The sequence below is a fragment of the Argopecten irradians genome, chromosome 14, assembly GCF_041381155.1.
Source record: "Argopecten irradians isolate NY chromosome 14, Ai_NY, whole genome shotgun sequence".
Lineage (NCBI taxonomy): Eukaryota > Metazoa > Mollusca > Bivalvia > Pectinida > Pectinidae > Argopecten > Argopecten irradians.
The window spans coordinates 1,727,232-1,747,150 of record NC_091147.1 but is presented as its reverse complement, the minus strand read 5'-3'; the positions used below and the strand labels follow the sequence as shown (position 1 = coordinate 1,747,150).

Sequence of the window (19,919 nt, the reverse complement as noted above, 5' to 3'; positions counted from 1 at the left end):
GCCTCGTTAACTGTATTAACTCCCTCTATTTATGATAACTCACCTATCACATAACCACGGCCAGCCTCGTTAACTGTATTAACTCCCTCTATTTATGATAACTCACCTATCACATAACCACGGCCAGCCTCGTTAACTGTATTAACTCCCTCTATTTATGATAACTCACCTATCACATAACCACGGCCAGCCTCGTTAACTGTATTAACTCCCCTCTATTTATGATAACTCACCTATCACATAACCACGGCCAGCCTCGTTAACTGTATTAACTCCCTCTATTTATGATAACTCACCTATCACATAACCACGGCCAGCCTCGTTAACTGTATTAACTCCCTCTATTTATGATAACTCACCTATCACATAACCACGGCCAGCCTCGTTAACTGTATTAACTAACAGGATCTATAGTTACGATATCTACCACTAACTGACACCTAAAACATAACAGGATCTGCCTAGTTACTGATATCTAACCACTATTTAAACTGACACTGTTATAAGATAGGACAGATCTGTAGTTAACTGATATTACAACTCCTGACTATGTTATAAGATAACAGGATCTGTACCTATCACATATCCTACCACTGTTAACTGACATGTTATAACTCTATTACAGGAACTGTAGTTATGATATCTACCACTGGACTGACATGTTATAAAGATAGGACTCCCTCTGTAGTTATGATATCTACCACTACTCATGTTATAAATAGGACAGGATCTGTAGTTACGATATCTAACACTGGACTGACTCACCTATAAGATAGGACAGGATCTGTAGTTATGATATAACCACTGGACTGACATGTTATAAGATAGGACTCCCTCTATAGTTATGATATAACACTATAACCACACCATAGGACTCCTTCTGTAGTTACGATATCTACCACTGGACTGACATGTTATAAGATAGGACAGGATCTGTAGTTACGATATCTACCACTGGACTGACATGTTATAAGATAGGACAGGATCTATAGTTATGATATATACACTAACTGACACCTAAATACAACTGTATCTGTAGTTATGATATCTACCACTGATAACACCTATAACATAACTCACGGATCTATAGTTACTGATATCTACCACTGGACTGACATGTTATAAGATAGGACAGGATCTGTAGTTATGATATCTACCACTGGACTGACATGTTATAAGATAGGACAGGATCTGTAGTTATGATATCTACCACTGGACTGACATGTTATAAGATAACAGGATCTGTAGTTATGATATACACTAACCTACCACCTATAACACAACTCCTTCTATAGTTATGATATAACACTAACCTACACATAAGATCAGGATCTGTAGTTATGATATCTACCACTGGACTGACATGTTAACTAAGATAGGACAGGACTCCCTGTAGTTATGATATAACCACAGACTGACATGTTATAAATACAACAGGATCTGTAGTTATGATATAACTACTCACCTATCACACTAACCACGGCCAGCCATCTTATAAGTATTAGGACGATCTGTAGTTATGATATCTACCTAAACACACTATTATAATAACAGGATCTGTAGTTAACTGATATCTACCACTGGACTGACATGTTATAACCCTCTTCTGTATAGTTATGATATCTACTCACCTAAACTGGACTCCTCTATAGTTTAAGATAGGACAGGATAACTCCCTTATTTATGATAACTACCTATACTTAACATGCCAACTCGTATAAGATACACAACAGGATCTGTAGTTATGATATCTACCACAAACTCACCTAAACTGTATTACATACTCCCTCTATGTTATAAGATAGGAACATCTGTAGTTATAATCACCACACTGACATGTTAATAACATAGGACAGGATCTGTAGTTATGATATAACAGTACCACTCACCTAAACACAACTAGGACCCTCTATAGTTACGATATCTACCACTATGACAGTAACTCACCTATCACATAACCACTCCAGCCTGTTATAAGATAACAGATCTGTATTTGATATCTACCACTCACCTATCACATAACATGTTATAAGATAGTTAACAGGATCTATAGTTATGATATAACTCACCACATAACCACTGGACTGACATGTTATAGTATTAGGATATAACAGTAACTCACCTATCACATAACACCGTATTTGTCAGATTTGTCTCCAGATCTTTATCGTCATCATCACAGATACTGACCCCCAAGGGAGTGGAGGTGCTTGCCCTCACAGCTGAGAGGCAGGGGTCGAGGAAGGGTAGACAGGACACACTTGTCTCTCCTGATGGTGTGAGGGTCGGACAAGTTCTTCTTAGGGTTGGAGCTAAGCTTCACTAAATGACAGTGTTTATCATTATGCAATAATTTATAATTACAACGTAATTTATAAAACTTCAAAAATTGCAATGTGAAGTTTGATACAAACTTTTCAATGTAATGGTAGCAGTGTATATATATATATAGTAAAGTGAAATAAAATGTAACAGAGAAAACATTTAATCAATCTATCTGTAGAACTTTTTCTATTCAAAATCATTCTGATTTCTATTTCTCAATCATAATACACATTTAATTATAAATTCATTAATATCATTTATCTACAAAGAAATATAAAATATATTTATGTAATGAAATTATTCATTAAAATATTTGTTAAAACTAATAAATAATATGAATATTGTGAAAAATAACTTACAAGCCTTTTGTTGCACACTTTCTCTGTTGTCTAGAACGGCCCGAGCTAAATTGACCGGATGACTCCACACCACCGGACACTCCTCACATGAGTAGTGCCGTGTAACCCAGGAGTAATGTGTCCGAGATTCAGGCGCCTCCTCCATTGAGCCTGATTGGCTCCCAGCTGGACTGTACTCCTCCCATGACCCGCCTTTTCTTTCATTTGATTGGTTTCTGATAGAAGGCTCCTCCCATGATCTATCTATCCTTTCTCCTGATTGGTTCCTTGTAGAATGTTTCTGCTGTACCCATTCTCCTTCCCTATCATACCGGTAACTTGGACTGGGTTCATTGGATTTTTTTCCTCTGACAGACTCGGACTCCTCACATAAAACATTTTGATTGCTGTCATTTGTATTGAATTGTCTACATCCAGACTGCAGGACTTTGGGGACACCATTTTGTCTGTATTCGGTAGAGTTTCTTGTTTTCTGAGAGTTATGCGACACATTTTGACTAGTTAATGTTTCATCAAGAGCTGAGTCAACATCATCATTTTTATTCTCTGTCGGAGGATAATCAAGAAACGATCCATCATCTTGATGTTGTTGGCGTTTGTACTGTTTGTATGCAGCAGCCTTGTTGAACCCACCTTGCTGTGGTTGTGCATTTCTGGCGTCATTCTGAGCGAAAGTCGGCGTGGAATAGCGGCAATACTCCTCCTCGGTACAGGGCGAGGATTTCTCACTACGTAATCCACTCACCAGACTTATCGGGGAGATACTGAGGTCACCAGGAAGTCTGTGCTGAAGGTCGTCAGACAGAGGACTGCTACTGGCCTCAGATATACAACCTTTAGTCTTTTTCTGTATACCCTCACCTTCATTTGACCTTGAACTCTCACCTTTCTTCAGGTCATTGTAATGTTCTGTTGGCGAGTTAGACTTCTGTATAGGTTGGTCATTTGGTTCTACTGTATCACCCACAGGAACATTTTCCACATTCCTGACCAACTGACCGGTGACGTTCCTTAATTTAGGACTTACTCTTGTCTCTATTCCGCCCGAGTTCACATTTCTATTTTCTAACCTACATTGGCCAGGAGGATCTTCACATTCTCCACCTCTTGGTTTAAATCCTTCATGTCTAGAATCTGGTGATATTTGATTTACACCGGATGTCATGCTCTTGGCCTTGAAATTGTGTTTGACCTTGACCTTGGGTTTGTCCTGACTGACCTTGGATAGGTAACAGACTGTGAAGTCTTGCCTGTGTGTAGAAAGAACCATACTGGCGTGTTCGTCCTCTGACATTAGTCTAACACTGCCATCAGGTAGGTACTCGTACGTAGCTTTGTCCAGGGTCTGGGGCCAGGCCACATCCCTTATATCTGCATACAGAGACTGCAAACAAACAGGATCTAAGTATAGCAATGAAAATTAATGAAATTGTGTGTGTTTGTGTAGGTAATCATGATACAATGTAATTTTGCTCAATAAATTGTCGTTAAGTATCGACAGAAAATCTTGAATACAGACTGAACCTATTCATTTATTTAAACAATGATCATGAATACAAAATAAATGCAGCCTCACTTTCCTTCTTTCATTTCTTTTGAATTGCAATGTGACTCAATATATTTGTACAATAATTTCTAAATTTGGTCCTTTTAAGTACCTCCTAATATTTCAATGTTTTCAGTTTTAAGTGCCCTGAGCGACTGTACATGTATATGTGGTGTTCATTTTTAGATTTCTTTTTCTTGTACTTCAGTTTCATGGAGTTTATTCAAATTTTTAATATTTAGCACCTAACAAAACCTGTAATGCGTGTATATTGTAGATATTCTAATGGAATATCCCATAGACATCCTTATCGTAGAACTCTGTACGTACCACCAGCTGGTCCTGAAGTATGAGGTCTGGACATACATATGGCCGCTCAGCAAATCTGTTCCTAAAGTCAATGGCTTCTAACACTTTCTGTCTGTAGTCACTGGTGGCGAACTGACAGCGCTGACTTATCACCTTCATACCTGTAGAATGTGATAAATGTGTCTGGATGAAAAAGTCAATATAATCAGTATTCAGCCGTCTCTTTGATACTAATTAGGAGTATTACCTTGAAATGTTATAGGGTGTATGCTCATCATAGACAAAATACTAGATACAAATAAAGTATATTCTAACAACTCTCCATTGGAGGTCACCTCAGCATTACCGCTGGCCTAGAATTCAAATGTCTCGGGACGTTCTCATAACCATGTTTACTTTGAAGAGAATCAACCACACCGAAGATTTCATAAGCAACATTCTGATTGGCGAACCATAGGGTCATACTGAGGTGACTCTGAGGCTGCAGAGTCTGAGCAGAGCGTATCGTGGAGCATCAGAGCGGAGCAAAATTTAATTAAGATTGTCAGTTATCATGAGCATGGTGAATTATCTCCCCTGCACCTATAAGAACATTAAAGTGAATAGTCGGACAAACAAAGGCTGAAGTCGGTAAAAATGGTGTTAACATATCCAGTATAATTTCTTATGAAATAGAAAAATAAAATCTCCCATCAAAATCGCTCTGTATGCAAAGAAATTAATATATATTATAAGAATCCTAATACATCTTCCCGACCGGCTATCAGTGCAGTTCACTCTTAACGCATATCCACGCAGCCTGTTTTTCAAAGAGTTTGGCGAATTTCTATTTAGAATTGTGCTAAATTTACACGGGGCTTCCCCATAATTTCAATGGTCAAAACTGGACACCGTAAGCAGAACTTTGCCATCATTATGGTATACAAGGACTTTTGGAAGGCCAAAGAATGCATTTAGACTGGTTTCCTTTGGCCGACTATTCGCTTTAAGCTTTGTGACATAATACAAATTTGTGGTTGAGATAATCGATTGTGAGTAGACTGAATTGTCTCCCCTGGATGTTGTAATTTACTATATGTACAAAGGTGGATATTTAGGTTTTGTTCTTAAGTAACCAATAAGTTACCATTAGCAGGCTAATTATATTATGTCTCCTTGACTTTTATTGTGATGAACAAAAGTGTTTTACTTTGCTGTTAAACCATCTGTTACAGTGCATTTACCATGAGCAGGGTGGATTGTCTCCCCTGGACTTTGGTGATGTACAAAGGTGGAGCCACAAGCAGACATTTTGAGACAGGATCCATCTGAGTACCTGACCTCGATAGCATCATTGGTATACAGGACCATTAGGACAGGGACAACAGGCATGGTGTTACACTATTATAGGTTGTGTCCAGTTTCTATCTCTCATGTAATATTGTATGATTAAAGACTGACGTCACACAGCATGGCCAACAATGCAAATCTTTAGTCTTAAACCTGTAATAAGACAAGAGATCATTTTCACCAAAATGAAATCAAAGGAATAACAATTTAAAGGCTCAATACCTTTCCTGAGAAAACATAAAGGTTTCTTAAAAGCATTAATAACATTAGAAAATATATACCAATGGCTTAAGAGGTTATAAATGTAACACCAAACATATGCAGAATTTCCTGCATAATATATGATAACAGAGAAGAGTCATTTCGCTGTTTTGCTGTCTGAAGAAGTCATAGTCAACTACCGCGCTGTATTTAAGATGACTTCGGGGAACATAAGACGACCTGCTTTACAAAAATTAACATTTTATTTATTTCAATTAAATTGTTCAGAAGGTGATGATTCATGTAGTATTAATGGTAAATTAATAACTTTTGCGACTCTATAAACTTATCGATCTCCTTTTATATACCAATTTTAAAAATTGAAAGCCATTTTGGAAAGATAGAGGGCCTTTAATGTAACACTGTTACACTACATAATGTAGCAATTATATCACACACTAACAGCTAGCATATAGGTACATATAAATGTAAAATATTTTAATGCTTCACAGTTCTTTTTAATATTGCGTACATTTACATGTATGTTTGATGAAATGAAGTGTAACTGTATTATATATTGTATAGAAAGAAAATTGACAGATGACATCAGGGGGAGGTAACTGGAGAGGCATCTCCTTCATTACGTGTTTAGCAGTGTCTTATATAAATCCTTGCCATATTGATAGGATTCAATTAAACAACTAAACAAGGCAATAAATGTATCTTTCAATTATTGTATTAAATAGGCTATAAATGAAATTAGAGATCAGCTGGGAATTATAATTTAATCTTTTTTCCAACAGATAGAAGAATAAAGATCAATGATCATGTCATAAACCTTTCTACACAATGCACCTTATTTCCTTTTAATTTAACGACCATAACTTCCATGATAACTTCAACTTCTACTGCACAATGACCACCTTCAACAGGATGTGGTGGTGTGCAAAATACCAAGGATTGTTAATTTGAGTGAACGGATTTGAAAGTAAAAACGGATAAAAAAAATATGGTAGGTTTCATTTGTTAGGGCTGTTTTGAAAGCTTCGAGTTTGGTGATTTTACCAATGCCTGGAGGTAAACTCGTAATAGTTTTGCTTACTGTCATAACGAGAATCTGTCTATATTATATATGTTGGGAGCAGAATCAGACCTAAGCTTCACGTTGTAGTACTTCAGAGCGTACTACTGTAACATTTGGCCTATCCGTCAAAACTGGACACCCTTCAACTAAATCGGGAGTCGTTTCTAAATGTCTATCTAAATAGCCTGTTGCCGTGTTTGTACCTCATTCGGGTATTGACATTAACAAATGGTACTTTTGGTTTGAAAAAATCAACTGTTATTGCTAAACAAGACATACTATACAGTCTGTATACAAATCGCCAAAATGTAAACAAGTTCATGCCTTCCGCCTTCGTCCATCTTGAAATCTGATTGAGCATGTCTAAACTTGATTGACCAATCAGAAAAGTTTTAATTCAACGACTAAGGGAAGTAACTCGTGTCGCCGTAGCTCATTGCATGTTATAATAATTAGCCAATCAAGACAAAATTATCAAGGTAGTAGATGAGACTTATAAATCCTTGAAATTACGAACTAAAAAAATCACCATTTTATTTTAGGACGCTTAAGAATAATTAAATTTTATTTAATATGTTTGCTTAAAAAATATTCTCATTCGTGCACCTAGAAGAAACCTAAATAAAGATGGGCATGACCAGAAGGAGGACCTGAACGGTGTTTTAGAGTATTGAATGCGTTAATATAACTAATATATATGCAACATCTCTTTGTTTTCTATAAAAATATGTATTAGGCCTAATACACATCTTGTATTGATACATTTAAAAACAAAACGCAGAAAGAAAATTGAGCGCAAATTAACCTTGATACAGTACGTCAGAAATATATAACGTTATGCATTATATGAATGTTTCTTATAGTAATTCAGATTAAAAAATACGCAGATTATATATCCATTTTAGATGTCCCATGTCAAACTGCTCACAATCTGCTGTATCCGTGGCCACAAGTGTGAGAGTGTCTATCATTTTTCTGGCTTCCAATGTAAGCTAGTATGTGCGAATGCCTGAATTATTTTTAGATAGTTTAAGAAACTTGAATTTTGATGTAAATTTGAAAGTTTTACTATGTGGCAGCGAGTTCTATGCTAATACTATATAATTCAAAGTCTTTTTAGACACGTGCATCAATTTATACAGTCCAGCAAAAGATTTTGATTTCATTAAGAATGTAAATTTTGTATTTTATGTTATTAATATCGTCTAAGTTTATTGTCTCTTATTTCGTCATTGTATGTTAGGAAAAAGGCTTATATAAATTGTAATAACTTTTGGCTGATCCTTTTGTCTTTTATAATAGCAATACAATATGTTTAAACTAAACCTAACTGCTTATGTGGCCTTGACGCGACTTTATATAACGTACGTTGTTTTACTTCAGATACACCTGTAGATCGGCTTGTTGAAAACAAGCTATACGTAATTTAAGATCATTCTCAGAAGAATTATAATGCTAAGTGATGTAAATTATCTCCCCCTAGTTTCAAACTTTGGTTAGTACAGGAAGGTCAAATTCCCGTTACGGTGAGCTGACATCAAATTTTATTACCCCTATAGATTCACATCTGTAGTAAAGGGAACGGCTGGGGCAGACTGACCAGCAGGCCCTTTAAGTTGTTGAACTAGTTTATCTCCAGGACTCTATAATACAAGAAGAAGGACAAAAAATATAAATAAATATTCCAGCCATATCAGTGATATTTCAAAATTCTAGAGACTGGTAACAAATATTTGAAAACAACCAATTTAGATGAAAAAAATAAAGCTTCAATAAAATGCCTTCCAATAGAGTGTCTATAAAACTTTTTTAGCTTTAGATGATATTCAAGCTGAAATTCAAAAAAGAAACAAACAGTGACTGTGCTGTCGCATATTTAGGACAAAATACACACAGCCAGTTTACCCTTGTTAACCGTTTATTATGCGTGTGCATGTGGTAGTTCATGTGGTAAAAGTACCGTGGGCGCTGACAACTTCCTATAAACGTAAACAAGTCACATTTGATAACCGCACATGTTGGTCAAGCTTCGTACATAAAAAAGAGTTCTCGCAAGGGAGATAATCAACAGATATAAAACTATGGAGGCCGCGGCGGCACACTCCTCGCCTGATGTCAAGAAACATCACTTCAAGAAAACGTGCTAACCAAGTGATTGTCACTAGTCTCCAATTAGTAGAATAAGTTCACTAACTGGGCGAACATAAAACAAATGTTTCTCTTGCCTGGTTATCCTGACTTCTACCTTGCGGACAAGGCCGTCCTCGCTTGTAAAGATCCTTGTGATATATCCAAGAGGCCAATCGTTCCTGCCGACGTCCTTCTCCCTTAAAAGGACAATGTCTCCTACAGCCATGTTTCGCCTTTTGTCATTCCACTTCCGACGTGGTTGGAGAGTGTTGATATATTGGACTCTCCAGCGTTTCCAAAACGTATTTGCAAGAAGTTGCACTCTCTTCCATTGCGCCTTGTGTAAACATGAAGTGTCCAGTGGGACATACGGTTCGATAATGGAGTCGGATTTCTGAGTTAGTAGTGTGGATGGACTAAGAGGGAACGGGTCTTCCGGATCTGAGGACACTGGGATGAGGGGTCTGGCATTGACAATCGCGCAAACTTCAGCAAGGAATGTCACTAGGACCTCGTGTGTCAAGTTCTTATCCATTACTTCTGTAAGCATCGAGTCAAGGACACGGCGAGAGACACCAATCATCCTCTCCCATGCTCCTCCCATGTGTGAAGCATGTGGGGGTTTGAAAACCCATGTAGTTCCTCGGTTGAACAGAAATGTCTTAACTGCTTCGTCATCTTTCAGAGTGTCAATCCCTAGATCATCCACGGCGCCTATGAAATTAGTTCCACGGTCCGATCTAATCAATTTCACAGGGCCCCTTATTGCGACGAACCTTCGGAAGGCGTTGATGAACGACGACGAAGTAAGTTCTTCGACCACCTCAATATGAATTGCCCGGGTTGTGAGGCAGGTGAACATAATTGCCCAGCGTTTAGATTGAGCTACACCTCCACGTGTGCGTCTGCTGACTATTTGCCATGGACCGAAAGTATCTATACCCACATTGTTGAATGGTGGTCCGGGCTCAAGGCGATCAGCAGGAATATTTGCCATCCTTTGACATTCCATCTTCCCTCGGAGCTTACGACATTTGACACATGAATGCAACACTGTTGATACTAAGCGTTTACAGCCCGTTATCCAATACCCGGCAGTCCTGATGGCTCCTTCGGTAAAATTGCGTCCTTGATGTTTCACCTGTTTGTGGAATTGCCTTACGAGAAGGGTCGCAATATGATGCTTTCCTGGTATAATGACTGGGTTCTTTTCGTTCTGTTCGACTGGGCCGCAATTGAGGCGTCCGCCAACTCGCATTATTCCACTTGAATCAACAAAGGGGTCTAAAGACCGAATTGCACTTTCCTTAGGAACGGCATGTCCATTTTTGAGACACTCTAATTCCTTTTCATATGTTTCCTGTTGTACTTCTTTTATAAGGAACTGTTCCACTTTCTGATATGCCGCTACATCTTCTGAGTTTTGGCAAACATGCCATCCTTTACACTTTGTCTTTTTGCCAAACGTGCTCGCAATGTGAGAAAGCAATAGCATGCCCTTGACCAAGTTCTTCCAAGTAGAAAATCTTTCAAAACGATGCGACCCTAAGTTGGATTGTTTCATGGTAGTCTTCAGGGTCTGAACCTGTGGTCTAACCTCCTTGTCGTCGTCTGGATTCTGAAGAACGAACTCAGTCGCAGATTTCCCTTCATCGATCACGAAGCGAGTAGGTCCTGAGAGCCAAAGACTATCTTGAATTTCCTTGGCATGTAACGATCGTGTTCCTTCATCTGCAGGGTTTTTGTCTGTCTGGACATATGACCATTGGTCCGCTTTGGTTACATATGTGATGCGCTCCACTCTGTTGGATACATATGTAAAGAACCGTCTCGTTTTGTTGTAAATGTAGCCGAGGACTACTTTGCTGTCAGTGTGGAACTTGAATTTCTCGATAGGGATCTGCAGATTATCGGACACTGTCTTTGCGATTTCTACGGCCAACACTGCAGCGCACAGTTCGAGTCTTGGAATCGTGTGGCCATGAAGCGGAGCAACCTTGGCCTTGCCAACGATGAATCCCGCATTGTGATTCCCATTTTTGTCCTTTGTGAGTAAATAACTCACAGCCGCTATGGCCTTCTCGGAGGCATCCGAGTAGACGTGAACAGTCGTGTCGACCGATTGTCTGAGTGAAAATGATGCATATGTCCGAGGAACTCTAACCTCTCGCAGATGGTCGAGAGACTTTCTCCAAAGTTCCCATTGTTCCCTACAGTCGTCGGGAAGGGGTTCATCCCAATCCTTTGTTCCATGAATGAGTGACCTTAAGAAATGTTTGCCTTCAATCACGACCGGTGCCACAAAACCGAGAGGGTCGAAAATGCTGTTAACGGTAGAGAGAATTCCTCTGCGTGTATAAGGTTTTGATTCCGTTGCTACCTTGTATAGGAAGGAATCTGTCTCTAGACTCCAGTTAATGCCCAAACTACATTGAATAGGTAGTGGATCACAGCCCAAATCAAGATCCTTGATATTCTTTTCGAGATCTTCAGGAGGAAAAGCATTCATGACTTCCTCGTTGTTGGAGGCTATCTTATGTAAGCGCAGGTTTCCTCCTTGTTTAAGTGCTTGTTGTGATCTCTGCATAAGATCGATGGCTTCTTCAGGTGTTGGTAATGAAGTTAGTCCATCGTCCACATAGAAATCGAAGTTGACGAAGTTTGAAATATCTTCATCGCTTCCTTCAACCGATTTTCGAAGTCCTAGAGTAGCAATGGCAGGCGACGGGCTATTTCCGAAGACATGTACCCGCATCCGATATTCTACCAACTCCTTGTCTGGATCGTTTTCCTTGTACCACAGAAATCTTAGGTAGTTCCTGTGGTCCTCTCTGACCTGGAAGCAATAGAACATTTGCTGGACGTCTCCCACAATCGCAATCGGCTCTCGACGAAATCTCATCAGCACGCCAAGTAGACTGTTTGAAAGGTCAGGTCCAGACATCAGGACGTCATTTAGCGATACCCCGTTGTGCTTTGCGGAAGAATCAAACACTGCTCTGAGTTGTCCTGGTTTTCGCGGGTGGTATACCCCGAAAATGGGAAGATACCAGCATTCCTCATTCTCCTTAAGATCTGGGGCTAGCTCAGCGTGACCACTTTTGAAGATATTGTCCATAAAGGTCACGAAGTGTTGACGCTTTACGGGGTCTTTTCTCAGGCTGGAATCCAGGGTTTTTGCTCGTTTAAGCGCCTGTGCGCGATTGTTTGCCAATCTTGGTCGTGGATCGCGGAACGGTAGTGGGGCTACCCATTTCCCATCTTTTCCTTTTACGAGCTCAGTTTCCATGATATCCAGAAAGATTCTGTCCTCTTGTGACATACTAATTTTTTCGTCATCCTTTGTGCGCTGAAATACGTTTTCTCCTAACTGATCAGGTCTTTTCAGGTTTGATGAGCGGCTCACATCGTAGAGACATGCAAATTCATTTGGACAGGGTTTGAACAGTGAAGGTCTGCCGTTTGCTAGCAAATTCGTTTTACAGACATTTACCAGTTCCGGTAAGTGCGTGCGTCCCAAGCAGGTTTCTCCTATAACGACCCAACCAAGAGGGAGCTTTTGTGCATACGGAGTGTTTGTAGGGCCAATTCTCTGATCCAAGACATGATGCGCTCTTATGACATCCCTCCCAATTAACATCGAGATTCGGGCCGTGTTATCGACAGGTGGAATAGAAATGTCTCTCAGATGGGCGTAGCTCTCAACTACCTCAGGTGTGGGAATTTCTTCGCGAATTTCTGGAACACGGTCACATTCCAAAAGAAGAGGGATGTCAAGACTCACAGACATATCGACTGATTCAACGGTGATTTTAGTCGAGTCTCTACCTGAGGTATTGGATGTACCAGCCAACGATGACAACACGTAATTATGCTGATTTCCCCGTACTCCAAGTTGGTCAAATACTTCTGATCTGGCCAAAGACATGTTACTTTGATCGTCAATCACTTGCACAGAGGGATCTTTAGTTGCCACTAACCCAATCTCCTCGCCGTTATCTGAAGAACTCGGCTTCGACTGACGCATTGAGTGGAGAGCGGCGCAATGTCTGTCACTGTTGCATTCACTGCAAGGTGGTTTCGCTGCACAGTCACGACTGATGTGTGTAGTTGATTCACAGCATCGAAAATATACTTTCTTGTCTCGAAGAAACTGCTTTCTATCCTCCATTGACTTAGAAAGAAAGGCTCTACACTTGTTGAGAGAGTGAGAACTGACATTGTGTAGAAAACAAGTCTTAAGGGCGTTGTACCCTTTCTGAGTTGTGTCGGCATTCGTCTTTCGAACCGAGATATTTTTTCTGTCCTGAAGATTCCTTTGCACAGGCTTATCGTTCTTAGTAGTGTTAGGTTGGTCGTAAAGGAAACTCGGGTTGTTCTTCACTTTACTAAGGTCTCTCAGAAACTCCGCGAAGAAACTGAAAGGAGGGAATGTGACGCGGTTGGACCTCGTAAACTTTACGGCAGCATTCGTCCATCTCTCCTGTAGATTATGAGGGAGCTTTGATACAATAGGCGATACTCCAGCTGACGAGTCGAAGTAGCCAAGAAGAGACTTGAATTTGTCATCTTCCTTAAGAGATTCAATTTCAGAAGCCAAATCAGATAACTCAAACAGTTTCTTGGTGTCCTTTGCTGTTAGTCTGGGAAAGGATGCTAACCGTTGCCTAAGCGAGGCTTCTATCATCTCTGGGGCCCCATACCGCTCATCTAGCCTTTCCCATATCCGGCGAAGTCCTCTCTCGGGAAAGGCAATGTTTGAGGCTTTGATGCTCATAACATGTCGCTTAGATTCCGGCCCAGACCACTTCTCTAGCAAATCCATCTCATCCCGTGGTGTCACACCCAGATCTTTCATTATTGATTCAAAACTTGATTTCCATGCTGGATAGGATTCAGCTCTGTCATCAAAGTTTGTCAATCTTGATAGGAGAAGATCCTTCTTTAGCAAGAAACGAGTTAGGTCAGTAGCTATGCCTGCATCCATGGACAAAGCTGGTGCAAATGCAGGGGCATTCACGTTCAGTGAATGAGGAGGGCGTGAAACGTTAGAGGTATGGTTTTCAAGTGGCGTATCGTTAGGCCTTTCTTCAAATCTTTTAGCAGTGTATGTGTTTGCTGTATCCTCAACATAGGCCTTGGTGCGAAGTTTTGAGTCCATGACAGGAATAGATTTAATTTTGCTTTTATAGCTGCTATGTACAGATGCTGATTCGGAGTTTACAAGGGCATCCACTTCTGCTGCAGCAGCCGCAACTTCCCTTTTGTGTGTTAGGACGTTTAATTCCGCCTCTAAATCCGCCTTTTTGCACACTGCATGAGCGCTCTCGAGATCGAGTCTAGCTTGTCTCTTTTTTAGGGCGGCTTCTTCCTCAGCATATTGTAAGCGTGCCTTCTGTGCTTCCGCCTTAGCCCTTTTTCTCGCGACAATCGAAATAATGCTTGAATGTTTAGAACTTGATGAAGAGCTGGCGACAGAGTGTCGAGAAGATAGTTCAGGGTTAATGGCCTTGCTTTGCTCTTTTTCCAAGTTTTCCATATGCATACCAAGTTCTTTGATAGAACGATCAATTAGCAAGCTGTAGCCATTCCATTTCAAATTCTGATGATCTAGAAGCTCAAGACTGTCTTCGGTGTTTTTTCGCCTTAAATAATCAAGGAAGGTGTTCTGAAGTTTACTGAGTCCGTCAGCACACTCCTGAATGCTTCTGTTAAGGTTTACTAGAGAATTCATATCCAGTTTATTACCTTCGCATTTGACTTGTTGAATTTGGGCTTCCATGTCCTTCCACATGTTGCCAAAAAGCGCGTTGTGTTGTTTCACAGCTTCTTCATATAGTTCGTTTGCTTTTGGAGTAAGTGACCTGACCCTTGTGTCCTTAGTCTGATCTACTTGTTCTGTTTGCGGTTGCTCGTGTTTTGTGGGGTCGGCCATGGTGTGTGATTCCGTGTAAGCGGTGACCAGTGTCTGTGTCCTAGACGTAGACGATGTCCGAGTGCTTGTTGAAATCGTAGATGGCTCACAACAACTTCAGCTCGTTGAGGTACTTTTACTGTGCTGTCGCATATTTAGGACAAAATACACACAGCCAGTTTACCCTTGTTAACCGTTTATTATGCGTGTGCATGTGGTAGTTCATGTGGTAAAAGTACCGTGGGCGCTGACAACTTCCTATAAACGTAAACAAGTCACATTTGATAACCGCACATGTTGGTCAAGCTTCGTACATAAAAAAGAGTTCTCGCAAGGGAGATAATCAACAGATATAAAACTATGGAGGCCGCGGCGGCACAGTGACAGAATTGTTTAAGTTGTATTCTTCCTTTTTCCCCATACATCTTTTATATTCAATTTTTTACTATAAAATAGGATTAGATGCGCGCTGAAGTAAGTATATTCAAATGGACACAAGCATTATAAATGTTAGTTACAACACATAATTTCTGCAAAGGAAACTTTCTGTGTTTATGCCTCATGTATGTTTAGATGGGCGCATATGCCTAGCGCCTGCAGAAGTCGCATAACAATTACTAATAACACTGCAAAAATGTGTAATGAAATTGTAAACCAAACCTGCCATGGCTTCATGAGCTGACGGTATGCACTCATTTCATTACACTGTAAATATATGAAAAATGATTTTTGGTAGTGTTCCCAAAATCGTTTTCAGCTCTTATTTATACTTGTAAAATACAACTACATTGTAAGTGTTGTAATTCTTAAAATGTTAGTAACTTTTGGTGCATGGTGAAAAACATATTAAAACATTATCCCGAGTGTGAAAACTACGGCACATATAGCTTTAAGAACCCATTAACTTAACTTTAGATAGTAGGCTCTTATATATTAGTATACAGTAGTATATACATGTATCAAAACTACAGACCAAGGATTGTTAATTTGAGTGAACGGATTTGAAAATAAAAACGGATGAAAAAATATAGTAGGTTTCATTTGTTAGGGCTGTTTTGAAAGCTTCGAGTTTGGTGATTTTACCAATGCCTTGGGGTAAACTTGAAATAGTTTTGCTTACAATCATAACGAGAATCTGTCTATATGATATTTGTTAGGAGCAGAATCAGGCCTAAGCTTCACGTTGTAGTACTTCAGAACGTACTACTGTAACATTTGGCCTATCCGTCAAAACTGGTCACCCTTCAACTAAATCGGGAGTCGTTTCTATATGTCTATCCAAAATAGTTCATAAAAACATATTAAACTAAAATCAGTAAAAAGCAATTGACATCCAATTACAATTGGGTTATGAGACACTTATAATGTTTTTTAAAAAGTACAAATTAAGGCTTGAAAGTATCTATATTTACCTTGAGTCTTACATGTTTCTCTTATGAAAATTATAGATGATATTTTCCGACACAACTTAAAATATCAACCATGAATAACTGTACCTTAGATAGGCTACGCAAAAGTATATGTATACATTATATCGCAATAGCAGTCTAGTTATAAGAGTTCTCATATTGCTAAATAATATTGACTTATTACCTGTTAATTTTATATGCCAATGATACACTCAATTCACATTACTTATGTTGTAATGAAGCCTATAATATATGTACATAGGTCAATGGTACAAATAAACTATAAAAAGGCTAAGTATGACATTCTGTTCTTCGCTTGTGCATATTAAGCATTGTCGAAGCCATTGAATAAGGTTAATAAAATTAAATTTTTCTACACTGTTAAAATCATAAAACACAATTTGTTTTCAAATGCATTTTACAAAGAAAAGATTGTGCCTTACATCCGAGTAAAAATACAACTCAATTAAAAAAAAAGTGTTTCATCTTCAACCACCCCTTTATTACAATATGTACATATATAGACGAAGGCATAGAGGGGTGTTCAGTTTGATATATCTGCCAGTTCCAACAGCAATAGCTAAATACCACATCTACATGCGGCTGGAATTCGACTGTGGTTTCTTGGAATATTACATTTACATAATGCTCACAAACTAATGAATGTTTGTACAACCTGTTTGTCTTAGCTTATTACCATTAATACAAGCAAAGTAGTTTGTATGCTTGGTTCAGTTGCATATTACATGTTATTGAGAATATCAATTTTTTGTCTGGGCTCAGAGGTCGAAGGTCAAAGGATGAAAATTTATGTTTTCATGTCAGAGTAGAAATTATATTTATTGCAGTTTTGCCTGCAAATTATGGGTTTGTGAATTTCAGTTAAGAAAACTGAATGGAAAATGAAAAAAATAGGTCACAGTGACCTAGTGAAGCATTTGTTCTATTTTGCATTAAAAATGTATTATTAATTTTACTGAAGACTTCCATTTTACAACGATTTGACAGCTTGAGAGTTATGTTTATCATGACATGATATGTTTACGATGCTTACATTCTAAGGTCACGTTGGCTGGGTGACGGTGATAAATTGGGTTATTCAATGAATGGTATCATCTGTCAATTAAGCATCGTCTGGTTTTCCATGTTTAAAGGAGGTTTCAAGTTATTTAAGTTTCTTTTATGAGCTAATTTTAAGGATCTGTTCTGGTTAGGTTTCGGTCTCGTTGAAGTCTCGTTTCAACATTTAATCAAAGAGGTTTTGTGATTTTCATAAACTAGTTCTAATTGTTTCAATTTGCAGCAAGTTGTCACATAGAAAATATGTCCAAAAAATAAGACTTATATTATTTGTAGATTTTTATACATACATTTAAAAAAAATGACCAATATGGCGGCCATTTGTTTTTTTACACTTTTTAGAGAGGTGGAATTTCACCTTTCTTTAATCCAACATTTGTACTTAATTCGTTAGTGCGACAACATTTTTAGCTGTCTTTTTTTTAGTTTTTTTAGATAAAAATGATGAGGATTAAAGTATGAAATCTACAATCTACAATGAAGAAGATATGATTTTTATTTTTTTTGTCAAGCAACGCCCTATTTGTTATGGTTTTTGAAACAGCAACTTGTATTCTTTTAGATCGCAAAATTTTAGAAAAAGTCAGTCATCCGGCAGAACTTTTTTCTGTGGTGCGTTGAATCTGTCAAAAAATGTAAAAAAAAAGAAAAGGTAAAAAGAAAAAAAGTTAAAAAGAAAAAAAAAGTATTTTCATCTTGCTTGATATTTTCCTGTTTTTGTAGATGTTTTATACAAGTAAACCCTTTCTGGTATCTACGTAAGGTATAGCTAGAGAGTGTTTTACATCGCATCATCGACATTCCGATTAATTACAATTTTAGATCATGAAGCATACTTGTTTATTTTTATTCCAAATAACTTGACAAAATTAAAACCGAATTCTGAGATATTTTGTTTTTTTTTCCCAGTATCACGTTCAAATGAGCATGTTCACATGTTTACAGCAAAATGAACATATCTCTCTTTAAACATTTTATCTGGGAACTGCTCTGATATGAAATGTTTTTTCAAAGCTATCTGAAATGATTACCAATCGTAATATTGTATAACATAAGAAAATCACTGGACATAAATTATTTTCGTCACGAAGGTAATAGAAAAAAAATCACGTGTCCAATACGTGGAGGCCAACATGATATTTCCTATGCAGGACATACATGAGAGGTACAAGTCACGAAAGGAAGTATTGACAAACGATAATATGATATAGTATGATTAATAGTATTTCAATGTCGTTTATATACATTAATTAACTTGCAATATTACCATACCATTGTATCATTACTTTTATAAATTCGTTTGATTGTTTTATCTTCAAGTGTCCATTTCAGGATATGACTGGCAAGATAGGGATCTGATTGGACAGATGTATGTGATATGTGAGTGTATATGACATGGAATGCAGAATGGGACAATGATATTGAAATGTAATAAAGACTATATACTAGTAGTACTATAGTCACCCTGACTAAGGCTGTGTACCTACTAAAGTAAGGTGATACTGGTCAATATAGATAAGTTATTTTAGTACACATTACAGGTACCGGTCTATATAACGGATTACTCGGTAAGGTACTCAAAGGATACGCTGTTATTGAGCTTCTTATACGATTACAAATAACTTTCGGCATTATTAAGTGTGCGGCATTAAAGTTATGCAATTATATCAACACAACAAGTGCGCTACTTAATACGCATAATGCATTTTGATTTTAAATAAGACATGTATTTTTATTTATGTTTACGATGCTGATTTAGTCGTAGGTTATATTATTACTTAGTCTGATACTTGTGATAAATTCCAGCAGGACGAGAAATGTTACTGATACTATCTGACCACAACAATTCTAATAGCTCGCTAGTTTCAGTACATTATGTATAAATGGAAACAATGACCAGTCTTCCTGTCAAATACAATCTAACATATATTGCCCATTTGCCATGGCCGTTTCCAATAAGCCTTTGATGAAGAGACATCCGATCTTGTCATGAACTCGCAGATATATATCACTAAAGAGGATAAAGTTGTTGATGAATTTTGTGTTCAAATTTTTCTTTTTTGTCTTACCAGTTGGGTGATGGTACTCTACGGACAGAATGACACGTAAAGAGACTGGGGTTCATTGTTATCATTAAGTAGCCATTTAATACATTCCTTATATAGCTTTGGCCTAGACTGCAGTGATAGCGTTGTTAGATGTATATAGGCTTCAAGCGGTAAAGTGTGAACTT

The 19,919-nt window shown here is 38.2% G+C and overlaps 2 protein-coding genes across 2 annotated transcripts in view; both read right to left on the bottom strand.

Annotated features, from left to right (window-relative positions):
• LOC138308086 (uncharacterized protein C5orf34 homolog) overlaps nucleotides 1-7,501 on the bottom strand; it is a 29,149-nt gene extending 21,648 nt beyond the window's left edge. The window contains 6 exon segments of the mRNA XM_069249035.1: nucleotides 2,123-2,178; nucleotides 2,180-2,322; nucleotides 2,685-4,068; nucleotides 4,561-4,700; nucleotides 5,763-6,021; nucleotides 7,433-7,501. Of these exon segments, the coding sequence (XP_069105136.1) occupies nucleotides 2,123-2,178; nucleotides 2,180-2,322; nucleotides 2,685-4,068; nucleotides 4,561-4,700; nucleotides 5,763-5,910 (1,871 nt within the window). The 5' untranslated portion in view covers nucleotides 5,911-6,021; nucleotides 7,433-7,501.
• Nucleotides 7,502-9,314: 1,813 nt separating this feature from the next.
• Nucleotides 9,315-15,218, bottom strand: LOC138308085 (uncharacterized). Its single transcript, XM_069249033.1, has one exon. It carries the CDS (start codon nucleotides 15,216-15,218, stop codon nucleotides 9,315-9,317), a length of 5,904 nt encoding a protein of 1,967 aa, XP_069105134.1.
• Between the last annotated feature and the right edge of the window lie 4,701 nt (nucleotides 15,219-19,919).